The sequence below is a fragment of the Labrus mixtus genome, chromosome 4 (assembly GCF_963584025.1).
Source record: "Labrus mixtus chromosome 4, fLabMix1.1, whole genome shotgun sequence".
Lineage (NCBI taxonomy): Eukaryota > Metazoa > Chordata > Actinopteri > Labriformes > Labridae > Labrus > Labrus mixtus.
This window is the reverse complement of record NC_083615.1, coordinates 572,306-584,805: the sequence shown is the minus strand read 5'-3', so window position 1 is coordinate 584,805 and position 12,500 is coordinate 572,306. Positions and strand designations below refer to the sequence as shown.

General features: G+C 39.2%; 1 protein-coding gene across 1 annotated transcript in view; it reads left to right on the top strand.

Moving 5' to 3' along the window:
* Window positions 1-9,731, top strand: part of plekhg7 (pleckstrin homology domain containing, family G (with RhoGef domain) member 7) — a 20,027-nt gene extending 10,296 nt beyond the window's left edge. Inside the window, 10 exon segments of the mRNA XM_061037042.1 lie at window positions 826-975; window positions 1,201-1,296; window positions 3,997-4,095; window positions 4,996-5,109; window positions 5,646-5,820; window positions 7,193-7,308; window positions 7,590-7,757; window positions 8,120-8,273; window positions 8,486-8,583; window positions 9,461-9,731. Coding sequence (XP_060893025.1) covers window positions 826-975; window positions 1,201-1,296; window positions 3,997-4,095; window positions 4,996-5,109; window positions 5,646-5,820; window positions 7,193-7,308; window positions 7,590-7,757; window positions 8,120-8,273; window positions 8,486-8,583; window positions 9,461-9,571 — 1,281 coding nt within the window. The 3' untranslated portion in view covers window positions 9,572-9,731.
* Window positions 9,732-12,500: the final 2,769 nt, after the last annotated feature.

Here is a 12,500-nt window from a genome sequence, read left to right as displayed (position 1 = left end):
CAAAGCAGGCTGTTTGTTTTTGAAATCCTCATGTTTGCCTCTGCGCTGGATTCTAATCCGTGCGTTTGAACAACTAAGAGATCTAGATTTCCAAAACAAATAGATCAAAGTGTGTTTAACAAGAGACGCAAGAATGACTGGACACCAATTCAAGGGAAGTGCAAGCAGTGCTGGAATTACACAAGATGTGAAAGAACCAGAAATTCGAGGAAGAAAACCAGTCAGGTCGAACTTACACACATAAAAAAAACAAAAACACTGACATACACCTGAGTGTGACAGGTCGCTGCTCAGAGCTTTACAGTTACAGTGAAGACAGGTAGTAATAATAATCATTTATTTTGGTCACAAGAAAAAACATTTTGACTAAAAGGTGTAGGCTGAAGCTTTAGCTTGTTACAAATCTTATTATTTAAGACACGACTAGTTTGGTTACAAAAAAAAAACATATCAGAACAAAAATTTGTTCCAAGAATTTCTTTCAAAACAAAACAAACAAAAAACAAAACAGAAGTCACACTCACAGAGAATAATCAAACCAACCTTTTATATTTGTAGGATAAGTTTGTTATAAGTATTCCACAAGTTAACTCCTTTTACTGAAATACACCTGTTCTTTATGTTTGTCCATACACACCTGTTCCCTTTAGTTCATACCGGCTCTCTCTAGTTTAAATAAACCTCTGAATACTGTTGGGAAGCAAAATGATTGTATCGTACAGTTCACATCTAAAAATCTCACTTTCTACGGCTGTGGTCCGATTTTATTTCATTGTTTTTAAAACGTACATTTTTATTTTTTTTTGCTTTACCAACTACGTTCAGGACTTCTCTCTGGCCGAGTTCCTGCGGGACCAGTCCTCCCAGGTGAGCGCCGACTCTGACCCTCAGGGCTTCAAGAGACAGGAGACCATCTGGGAACTTTTCACCAGCGAGTGTGTCTACTTCCTGGATCAGCTGATGGTGCTCAAAGAGGTGAGTGTAATGATGCTCATGCAAATGCACAGACACACAAACCACAAATAAACAGACCAAGCCCCGGTGAAACACGACACCTGCTGCTTTGTGCTTCCCTCTTTTCCCTCAATTCTTCTCATGTGAAAGTCTCTTTGGGGTTTTCCATTCTTTACTGCAGCAGAATAGAAATTCAATGCTCGCACCGCAGGTAGCCTGAGCCCATCCTCTTTCTCTATTCTTCAGGTGTTTCTGGCCACGCTCACAAACCTGCAGGTGAGGAACTGCCTGACTGATGTCGACTCCTGGAGGCTGTTCGCGAACCTCAATGAGCTCTGCCTGGTGAGTGGGATGCTAATCATGTCAGCTAGCTTCAGGTTTATATTACAAACAACACAGAGCATTACATAACCCTGTTTACAGCGCTGATACAAGATGGCTCAAATAAAGAGTCCTGTCCCAGTGAGAGGGTGAGGATGATTGATTTATTCACTTTAAATCTATACAACTGGGAATTTACCTGATTGGAGTTATTTTGTTAAGTCATGAGACCTTTGGCCTGTACAAAGAAGCAAGTTCAACATACCCAGCATATCTTCTGGTATCTGACTTCACTAACCCTAACACATGAGATCATGCTGAACAGTCACATGAAGCTGGTTATCAACCTGATCACTTAGCCAAGACTTTCAGTCATTTATAGTCTTGTGGTGTTTCTGACAGTTGAAGACGTTATATTTCAGCTGCAGCCCGACATGCAGAGCAGAAAGGGACTAATAGAAATGAAAATGAAAACCTAATTTAACTTCAGTGTAAAACATCAGTGATATGTTTTGTAATCAGGAAACTCTCCCTCCTCCCCTCTCAGGATCCGCTCTCTGATTGGTCAGCAGTTTGAGTTTCTTTTAGGTTGATCTCTTATCCCAAACATAAACTGCTCCGGTTAGTTCGTAGTCCTGATCACTCAGAGTTAAACCTGAAGTTACCCCGATAACTGAAATCCTGCTTCATAGAATAACCCCTGATTTTAGCCGAGGTGAGACGACACAACACAAGATTACAGAAGTTACATGAAGTAAAAATATCAGAATGAAACAGAAAAATAATGAAAACAATTTTTATTTTAGATCTAATCAGGATTTAATTCTAGTAACAATCTTTATAAAACCCTGAAAGCAGTTTGAAATTAAATAAAACAAAACAAAGTATTTCAAAGTAAGACATTTCACTCTATTTTTATCATTCTTATGTTCGCCTTTTAGACTTTTAAACCGTAGTTTGACACAACTGTGCATATTAGTGTAGAGTGTAGAGATATATGTAGAGTGTAGAGATATATGTAGAGTGTAGAGATATATGTAGAGTGTAGAGATATATGTAGAGTGTGTTAAAGTCTTTCTATGTGATGTTTCACACTTAAATATATAAATCAAGTATCTCCTCTGAAAATAACTCTGTGAGTCATGACTGTCTACAATGGGTGTAACACCCGAGTCCCACTGTCTGTGATGTTTTCAGAGTTTTCAGAGTCCTATCTTCAGTTTGTTTACATCGCCAGGACGGCCGGCTGACTCCTCCCCTCGTGTATAAAAGTTGTTTAATTGAGGGACTAGAGAAAAGAAGAATAACATACTGTACTCACTGCTTAACTGTGTTTCTAGATCACGCTCATTTCAGGTAAATTTACATGCAGTGTGAAGATACGAGCATAATAAAGATCGCTAGCATTAGCATGCTAACACAACAATGCAGCGCCAGTTGTTTTGGTTTCATGCTGGTGCTCAAGAGCGACATCTGCTGGATCAAAACATCACATATAAAGCCTTTAAATGCTTGACTTGTATTCTTTGTTGCCAGTCTGGTGTGGTGTGATTGTTTTTAGGGAACATCATGTTGCACAGAGCTGAATGTTTCTTTTGCACTGTTGTTCAAGGCGACCTTCCTCTCAGGGACAGAATGTAATGAGTCCAACCTAACTGCTGATCATTCTTATTTTAGACACTGAATCACTCTCTGCCTTTTCATTCATATTCAAACAACAGAGGTGTGTTTTTATCTGACTTCTCTACACTTCACTTCGTGGTTCAAAAAAACAAAGTGACCTAAACTGGAGGACTGTGTCATTCATAGAGATCGCTTTCATTTATATTTATCTTGATTTGATTTTATTATGTTAGTTAGCCGTGTTTAACTTTATGATCATTTTGTGAAGTTCAATAAAAAAATATTATCAGAAAATAAAAACTACAAATCCCACTGTTGCATCCACCAAAGTGCTCAGTGGATGTAAAGTACAGCAGCAACTTGAGTTAGGAGAACATCAAATGGACTGAAGAGACAGAACACGATGTGTACCGGTCTGCAGAGTTTCCGCTGGTCAGAAAACAATCCTAAAGTAACATTATTCTTTTTTTAAACAGAAAAAGCTTTTTTATTTCAAACTAAAACAATAGGTGCTCAACATAAACATATCCCTCTGTTGATTTTCTTTCCCCCCATCATGTCATTTTCTCTTCATGTTTACTGTATAATTGGAAACATTTATTTTGGGAGCACATTTCCATGTTTTCAGTTTTAAAATGTTCCTTTATTCCAGTTATAGCAGCCGTACTGGTCTCCCTGTATGCAGGCTGTATGTTCTTGTAGGTCACCACAAAACCGTTCATTGAAAACTTTGCAGCAGCATTTTAAAAGAAGAGTAGACAGAAATGGAGCAGCTGCTGTTTTCAAGGTCTGTTATTATCTATCTATTATTTATTATCTAAATAATATCTATCTATTATTTATTATCTAAATAATATCTATCTATTATTTATTATCTAAATAATATCTATCTATTATTTATTATCTAAATAATAGATGTGAAATGGGCAAAAAGACAAAAAAAAGATAAAAATAGCAAGTGGGCGATACATAAGGGAGCAGTTCTCAGCTGCTCTTTTCTGTCACTTCTCCTCTTTTCAACAACAATAAACAGAGTTATGAGTGTTTCCTGTCAGGGACATTTGATACTTGATATTAAGGGTTTTTTTCCTGCCACAGGTGAGCTTTGGTTTCCTGAACAACCTCCTGCGTGTCATCAAGGACATGTTGGAGATTAGTGAGGGTGGCGTGCCCACCCTGCTGGAGCTGCTGAGCAAGGCAAGTGAGACACACACACACACACACACACACACACACACACACACACACACACACACACACACACACACACACACACACACACACACACACACACACTGACACACACACACACACACACACTGACACACACACACACACACACACACACACACACACACACACACACACACACACACACACACACTGCGTCTGCGTCACACTCCAGAGATAAGACCTCAGAGACCTCAGAGACCAAAAAATGCTTTCAAGCTCTCAGGGCAAACTGGAAAATGTATGCTGGAGATTTGTAGATATAATAAAATCCTGAAAACTGGATTTACTGAACATGTATCTCAATCTATTTTAGTAACAACATAATGTCCTTTATAATCACAGGCTGAGGAGGCAAAATGATTTTCAGTGTTTGTTCAACTTTTTTTTAATTTAAATGTATTTAACCAGGAGAACCTCGTTGAGATTAACATCATAAATAAGAGATTTTTTATAATGACGATTATTATGCCCATAATTATATATGGGCATAATATATAGTCTAACATTTCAGATTCATTTTACACTCATTTTCAAAACATATGTATAACCACCTTTAAGTAACTGTTTTGATTTGTGCTCATCTATCCTACAAACAAATCAAAAATAAATCTTCACTTTCAAAATAAAACTACAGATATAATTGAAAAGATTTTCATCGTTCTGATACATTCTGGCCCGCCCCCCAAAAAATCTTTATTATAAGCTTTGGAATATATTTCACACATATTCAGTGTCTTGTACTTTAATCTAGATTTTCATCTTCTTGTTTTTTTTGGTTTTTTTTATGAGCAGTTAATTAGCTGCTTATTGACCTGTAGCCGTCTGCTTCCCGGTGGTTGTATAATTCTCCTTATCTGTTGGCAGGCTTTCCGGGAGAGCGTCTGCCACTGCTTGCAGAAGTACTGCCTCAACTACTCCACGGCTCTGCTTTATCTGGACAGCCTGAAGTCCCGGGAGGACTTTGGATGCTACGTGAAGGTACAGGAGTGAAAGTCACCGAGGGAAGTCAGAGCGCTGACGGGGACGCTATGTACCTTTAAAAATGCAGAATGCAGAGATTGTGAAATTTTAAGAGGAGGACACACTGAAACATTTCTCCTTAAACAACCAGTTGAGTGTCACATATGAAAACTCACCATGTTTACTTTGAGTTACCTTCTTTATTCTCATGTCCACTGCACAGCTCCTACATCACACCTTTTGTACATTTTGTGTTTTTTATTTTTTATATTTTATATTTTACATTTTTAAATTCTATTTTATATATTGTAATATCTTCTTATTCTGTATTATTTAAGTTGTTTCTAGTTCTGCTTTATTTCCTTGTTAATTGTTTAGCACCGATACACCAAGTCAAATTCCTTTATGTGTAAATGTACTTGGCAATAAACCCCGATTCTGATTTTTGCCGCCCATCCCCCGTCCGTCCGGTTTCAACACTGTGACGAGTTCTTTCACCCCTCTGACCTCCTTCTTTCTCCCCCCCCCCCCTTTTTTTTGTTTTATCTCCAAAGTGGTGTGAGAGGAACGAGCAGTGCCGGAGGCTGCAACTGCGTGACCTGCTGGTGGCGCCGCTGCAGAGGCTAACTCGATATCCGCTGCTGCTGCGGAATATTGCAAAGAGATGCCAGGCGGAGGACGAGACCAGAGGCCTGCAGGTTATCGCGGAGCAAGTGGACACATCTATATGTGAGCAACATACACAAAACATGAGCTCCTCCCCTTTTATTGAAAACAAAGTACAACTAGAAAAACATGCGCAAGTAGTGCCTGATCAGCAGACTAGATCAGTTAGGATTCCTCTCAGGTGTTTTCCTCAGTCAGCTGTTGGTGCTTTTACAAACACATTAAGATAAAGTTGCATTGTAAGCAGATGTAAATGAGGAGATATCCATCAACACCAACACCCAGTTTGTGTCTTCAAAAACATGCTGCATAGTCTTGGCCGGCCGCCAGCAGCCGTGACCGTTTCTCCTGCACTGCGTGCCTCCGCCTGCTGCAGACCTGTTGTGTTGGTTTACTGTGGAAACTCGAGGGACGGGCTGTGGGAAATGTGCTGCAGCGATGCACCTCACTGTCACTCTGTTCAACTGAACACACACACATGCAAACAGCGCCGGCTCACAAATCTTTGAACCGCACACTTTCCCATAACCATTTAAAGAAGGTGTGGCGGCCGGGTCGATCGGATGACGAGGCTTGGATGTGAAAGGCTAATGTCCTCTGGGTGTGTGTGTGTGTGTGTGTGGGGGGGGGGGGGGGAGGGGTGATATTTACTGTAACTGTTGAGTGTACTGCAATCTGTCACGATACGGCCACACCCACGTTAGGCAGCAACCATCACTAAAACAAGAAAACACAACAAGATTAAAACAATGCTCTATTAGCCATGTGGCACCACTTTAATTCAACTAAAGGAATGAATGCAGTCATGCTTTTTTATTTCTTTTTCAACATATTTTTATTAAAGTAGATCAAAACATACAGTGCAATTGGGATGCAGTCAACATGTTTCTTTTTTTCCCCAGAAACATTCAAAAAATCCAGTATCACTTCCAACCCTCCCAGTCCAACAAATAGACCTCTTAGAATAAAAGTGCAAGAGTGGAAAACTCACAAAAAAATTAAATACAATAACTAAATAAAAATAAATAGATAAGTGTGAAAAAATAAATCAAAGTACATTTGAGAACAGTAGTATCAAGAAATAAATAATAATAATAATACAAAATGACGAGACAAACATAAATAAAAAATAAATAAATGAACAAACAACATTAACAGGAATAAAAGTCGTTATGTGTATACAACACAAGTAAATAGGAGAAACAGTATAACCTGTAAAAGAGACAGAATCATACACACACACACACACACACACACACACTGCTCAACTTGATTAATAACAGGAAAAGACAACAGCTGCTCACATCCAGGCTACAACCCTGCGCTTAGGAAGGAGTAAAATACATTCATGCTTTTATTTTGAAATGCAGCACAGTGCTTTTCAGTTGTTTTTTTGTGTGTCTCTTTATTGAAAATGACGGCTGTCTGCTTCCAGGTGATTTAGAAGGAAAGGTGAAGTGGCTCGACAACTACCAGAAGGTGAAACAGCTGAGAGACGCCCTGGTGTGGCTTCCTGTGTGGGAGAGAGACAAGCGGGCCTTCGTCCCTGAGGTCTGTTCAGCTCGTGTCTTAATGTCATAAAAAATGTTTCTGTGTCTCTGTTAGAGCTTTGTTTACAGACCGAGCCGTCATCCTCTGATACCTTTTCTGTGTGCAGATAAGCAGATGCAATCAATTTATCTGGATGTGAAATCAGATATCTGAGCAAAGTGTTTGAAAGTGTTTCACATATTTCTGTGCAGGCTGTCATTAGCTGTGAACTTTGAAACATCTCTCAGTTTAAAAGTCAAGAAGTTGAAAATGTGCTTATCTTTTAACTACCTGTCTTTCAGAACCTGAAACATCTGTTAAAGGCCGTCACTCTGGAGAATCTCATCTCGCACAGAAGTCTGCTGCACGACGGGAAACTGGTGCTCGTAGAGAACACGAAGCTGGTCGACGTTTACCTGTTCCTGTTCGACGAATTCCTGCTGATCACAAAGATAAAGAGGAACAAGAAGGTAAACAACAGAACAGATCAACAGAGAGGGCAAAACTGTAAACATGTAAATAACAGGAATAAGATTCAACAGGCAGGTATGGAGAGGCAGTTCAATACAGTGAAGGAGAATGAGTTTAAAATCAACCAGGAGAAGAAAATCACACATGACATGACAGGCTGTAAACACAGAATGAAGATAAAATAACAGAGAGCTGAAGAGTTAAATGATAAAAGGAGTAGGAATTTAAAAAGTAAAATGAATACAGGAAGGGAAACATTTAAAGGCTAAAACATTTAAAGAAGAGAAAGATAAAAAAAGGTTAAAGTGAATAAAAGGATGGGATAGATGTGTACTTCATAGATTGTTGTTCTTCTGTGCAGAGGTCCGTCGGTCCGGAGCAGAATCCTCTGAGGCCGCCTCTGAACATGGAGCTGGGCCAGCTGCTTAAGGAGGGGTCCACCTTCACAGTTCTGGACCAGCCCGTCTCCCTGGACCGACTTCAGCTGAAGAACATCGATCAGCTCAACGCATCGAGTAATAAAAAAGATTCTTACAGATTTTTGTTTTCTGGAGTTTAAGCAAGTTAACATTTTCCACACAGAGGACATGTAGTCTGATATTTAAGAATCAAAACAAGTGTCTTCTTTTACTTATTAAGTTTTCTTTTGGTTGATATGGTTGCTGCTGGGTAATTATTGTGTGTTACAGTTCATGTTTTGTCATTTTTTGTTTTGTCTGTTTTGTAGCATCAGGTCTGCCTCATTCATTCATCATCATGCACCAGAACCGCTACCAGCAGTGTATCGGTGTGTTCATCCTGCAGGCTCCATCAGAAGCTGCCAAGGTAGGGAGCTTCAACCAGGACATTCTCAACTGCTTCAAAATGACAACCAAACAATGACCTGCTCTGTGCAGCAAATTCACCAAAATCCTAATAATGCCAAGTTGTTTTGTGTGAGTTTAGAGGACTGTAGTCATGTGTCATATAAGACATTTTATTAAGTGCCACTTAGTTAGGAACCAACATTAGTTTTTCAATTATATGCCATTCATATTAGAGTTAACATTCCTACATATGTTAAAGTCTTTATATGTGATGTTTTGATCCAGTAGATGTCGCCCTTGAGCACCAGCATGAAACCAAAACAACTGGCGCTGCATTGTTGTGTTAGCATGCTAATGCTAGCGATCTTTATTCTGCTCGTATCTTCACACTGCATGTAAATTTACCTGAAATGAGCGTGATCTAGAAACACAGTTAAGCAGTGAGTACAGTATGTTATTCTTCTTTTCTCTAGTCCCTCAATTAAACAACTTTTATACACGAGGGGAGGAGTCAGCCGGCCGTCCTGGCGATGTAAACAAAGTGAAGATAGGACTCTGAAAACTCTGAAAACATCACAGACAGTGGGACTCGGGTGTTACACCCATTGTAGACAGTCATGACTCACAGAGTTATTTTCAGAGGAGATACTTCATTTATACATTTAAGTGTGAAACATCACATAGAAAGACTTTAATCTCTGAGGTTTTTTTTGTAAACAAAGAAACATTTTGAAGTCACTTTTGAGGCTGTTGTTGTGTGTCTGGGATCATGGCTCATAATAACCGTTTTTATATTATACATGTAAAAGAATCCAAAAGTTGCTGACTTCTCTTCATGGTCAAACGAATGTCAGTTCTCTTCCTGAAACTCCTCCTTCCTGTGTGACTTCTTCCAGAGAGTGTGGATGTCAAAGATAGAGGGCGCTGTGACGGCGCTGCTGAAGCTGGACTCTGAGCAGCCGCGGGTCAAGAGCTCCTCCCTGTGGCTGGAGTCTTCACAGATCTGAGCCATCATCAACTCCTCTGCTGTCAACGTGCACTTCACTGTCTCCTGACACTCTGTAAATAACAGTACCAGCACTAGAATCCTTTTTTCAAACTAAATGTTTTGCCTTTAATGGCAGCTGCTGCATTAGTGTAAAATAAATATCTGATTATATTTTCAAAGTTGTTCATTTCATTCTCTTTTCTTTAACAGTTTTTTTCCCCATGCTCTCTGATATCACAGACTTTTAAAGTCCTATTTTAGAACTTCATGAAGCAGATGCAGATTTGGTTTTATTATAAATCTTCTTGAGTTTTAGATCATACCTCATGTTCTTCATAACCAGAGGGAGTTTGCTTGTTGTCTCACATTATAAGACAATGGATGAAAATATTTCATTCTAATTTCTAAGCAGCCGTGGAACTGCTAACAAAAATCATGTGGATGAGTCCTATGGAAAGATTTAGAACACGCCCCTAAATGGGCCTTTAGATGAGATTAATTTGCCAATGGCTGTCTTACTTTGAACTTCAATAAACTTAAAAAACAATCTATATTTCTTCATAGCAATAATTCATTGATTTTCTAATAAATAAATAATAACAGAATGGTTGCAGGAGTTTCTTGTCCCTAAACTTGTCCTCAGAAGCCCATTTCCTCCAGTTAAAAAAATAAAAATTGAAAATTTGGCTTTGTTGAGATTTTGACCATAAAAATTAGATAAAAAGTCATAATGAGATAAAGATCTAAATTTTCTTTGTTTATCGTGTCCCTTGCTCAAGTGGTTTATTCTGTGACTTCTGCTCCAGGGGCCTGTATGTACATTCCTTGAATCTCATCATTTCAACTTTTTATGGTCAAAAAAAATCTCAACAAAGCCAAATTTTAATTTTAATTTTTTTAACTGGTGGAAATGTGCTTCCATACTAAACAGATCAAACACACACAAGTGAATAGAAACATACTGTAGATTTTATTTAGGTTCGTCATGATGATGAGTAAGAAAATCAACTGATGCATGTGAACAATAAATGACATTATTTTTCTCTCAGGTGGGCCTGACTGGTAATACATGGTGCGTGTCACGATGTTGGCCTAAGGCACACATTCACAACCATCACATATGAAGACTTCAAACATGGGAGGGAAACGGTGGCAGAGCCGAAGGCGGCCCGTTAAGTCATCATGCAGAACTGAGAGCTTACACAAAGCGAGCCACGATTTCAGTGTGTGCACGTCTGTGATGCTGCTCTGTTAAAAAAAAACTGAGTAAGACACCGATGAGTTCATAATATCATGAAATCTAAATCCACTCGTGTTAAATGATCTCTGTTCCTCTTTCATTACAAACATTTACAAAGATAATTATGACAGCCTTAGTTGTTGTTTTTTTTAAATGAGAAAGCCTGTATAAAGTTTGCAGGTCGTGTATTTGTCAATAAGTACAATAAGGTGCAGATCATCTCTTTTTAGGGTTTTCATGGACTGTACAGCTTGAAGATAAATCACACACCCCCTGAATCAAATCAACAACATAATATTTGTGATCTCTTAAAGATTTAGAAATAGTGCTTTTCCTGTGCCAATCTGAGGTAGACATAACAAAACCAGAGCAACACAAACAGGCAGGTTGTTCTTAAGAGCTTGAAACTGAGATGGACGTTGTTTTTTTTTTTTTTAAATGAGCATAGAGGTTCAAAGAGCTGATTTGGTAAGCCAGGGTCTGGAACAAGCTGCATGTTGCAAAATGCCAGTTTGTCGTCACCTTGGCTTGTGGTATTTCTCGCCTGTTCCAGTCTTCAGACGATTGCACAAAATAAAAAAAAAGATCTTACCGATATCTGACATCATTTATAAATTATACAAAGTAGGATCGACTTTTTACAGCACCCCTCAGTGGCAGAAAACAGTAATTCAACGCTGCACGCTGTGGGAGCACCAACATCCTGGAACACTGTGGTCGGAGCGGCCGCCATTCATACAGCAGCCAATCACAGCAGGCCGAAAAACACTGAAACACACTTCCTAGTACGGCACCATCACACACAGCCACAGTTATTGCTTTAAACACACACACACACACACACACACACACACACACACACACACACACACACACACACACACACACACACACACACACACACACACACACACACACACACACACACACACACACACACACACACACACACACACACACACACACACACACACACACACACACACACACACACACACACACACACACACACACACACACACACACACACACACACACACACACACACACACACACACACACAGCATTACTCAGTGCTGTTGATTAGAAACAAGCAGCAAACAATAAAATCAAAATGCAGACACCTCCAATGTCTGCAGAAAGCACCACACAAAGAGAAACGCAGCACAGCAACAACAAAAACAAAAAAAAATGACTGTACATAGAAGCCTCTCTGATCATCATACAGAACGCCTTCAAGATTAAATGTCAGACCCTGTGATTCACGCTGTCAAAGACAGGTTAAGAAAAATACTGAAAGATGAAACAAAGACTGGGGTTTTCATCTCGGCTGGATTCCTGCTGCGGACATTCTTTGGTCATGAAATAGGCTGAAAACATGAAATTCAACAAACACGCTGCCGCACAAAGGAGAAATGCAGTAAGTAACGATGTCACATTTATCTCTAGTCCTGTACATAAATACGCTGGTGTGTTATTCAATTTGATAAAAGATCAAACTTTTTTTTTTTTAGTTGAAGATCAAGTGTCCAAAAAACTTTTTTTTAATCTTAAAATCTGAGTGAGGGTCATTAACTTCAACACAGTGTTAACAAAAAGGAGTGAGAATCTACAGAACACAACGCTTATTCTTAACGTCTTGACTTCATACATCCTTTAAACCAGTGGTTCTCAACTGGTGGGTCGGGACCCAAAAAGTGGGTCGCAA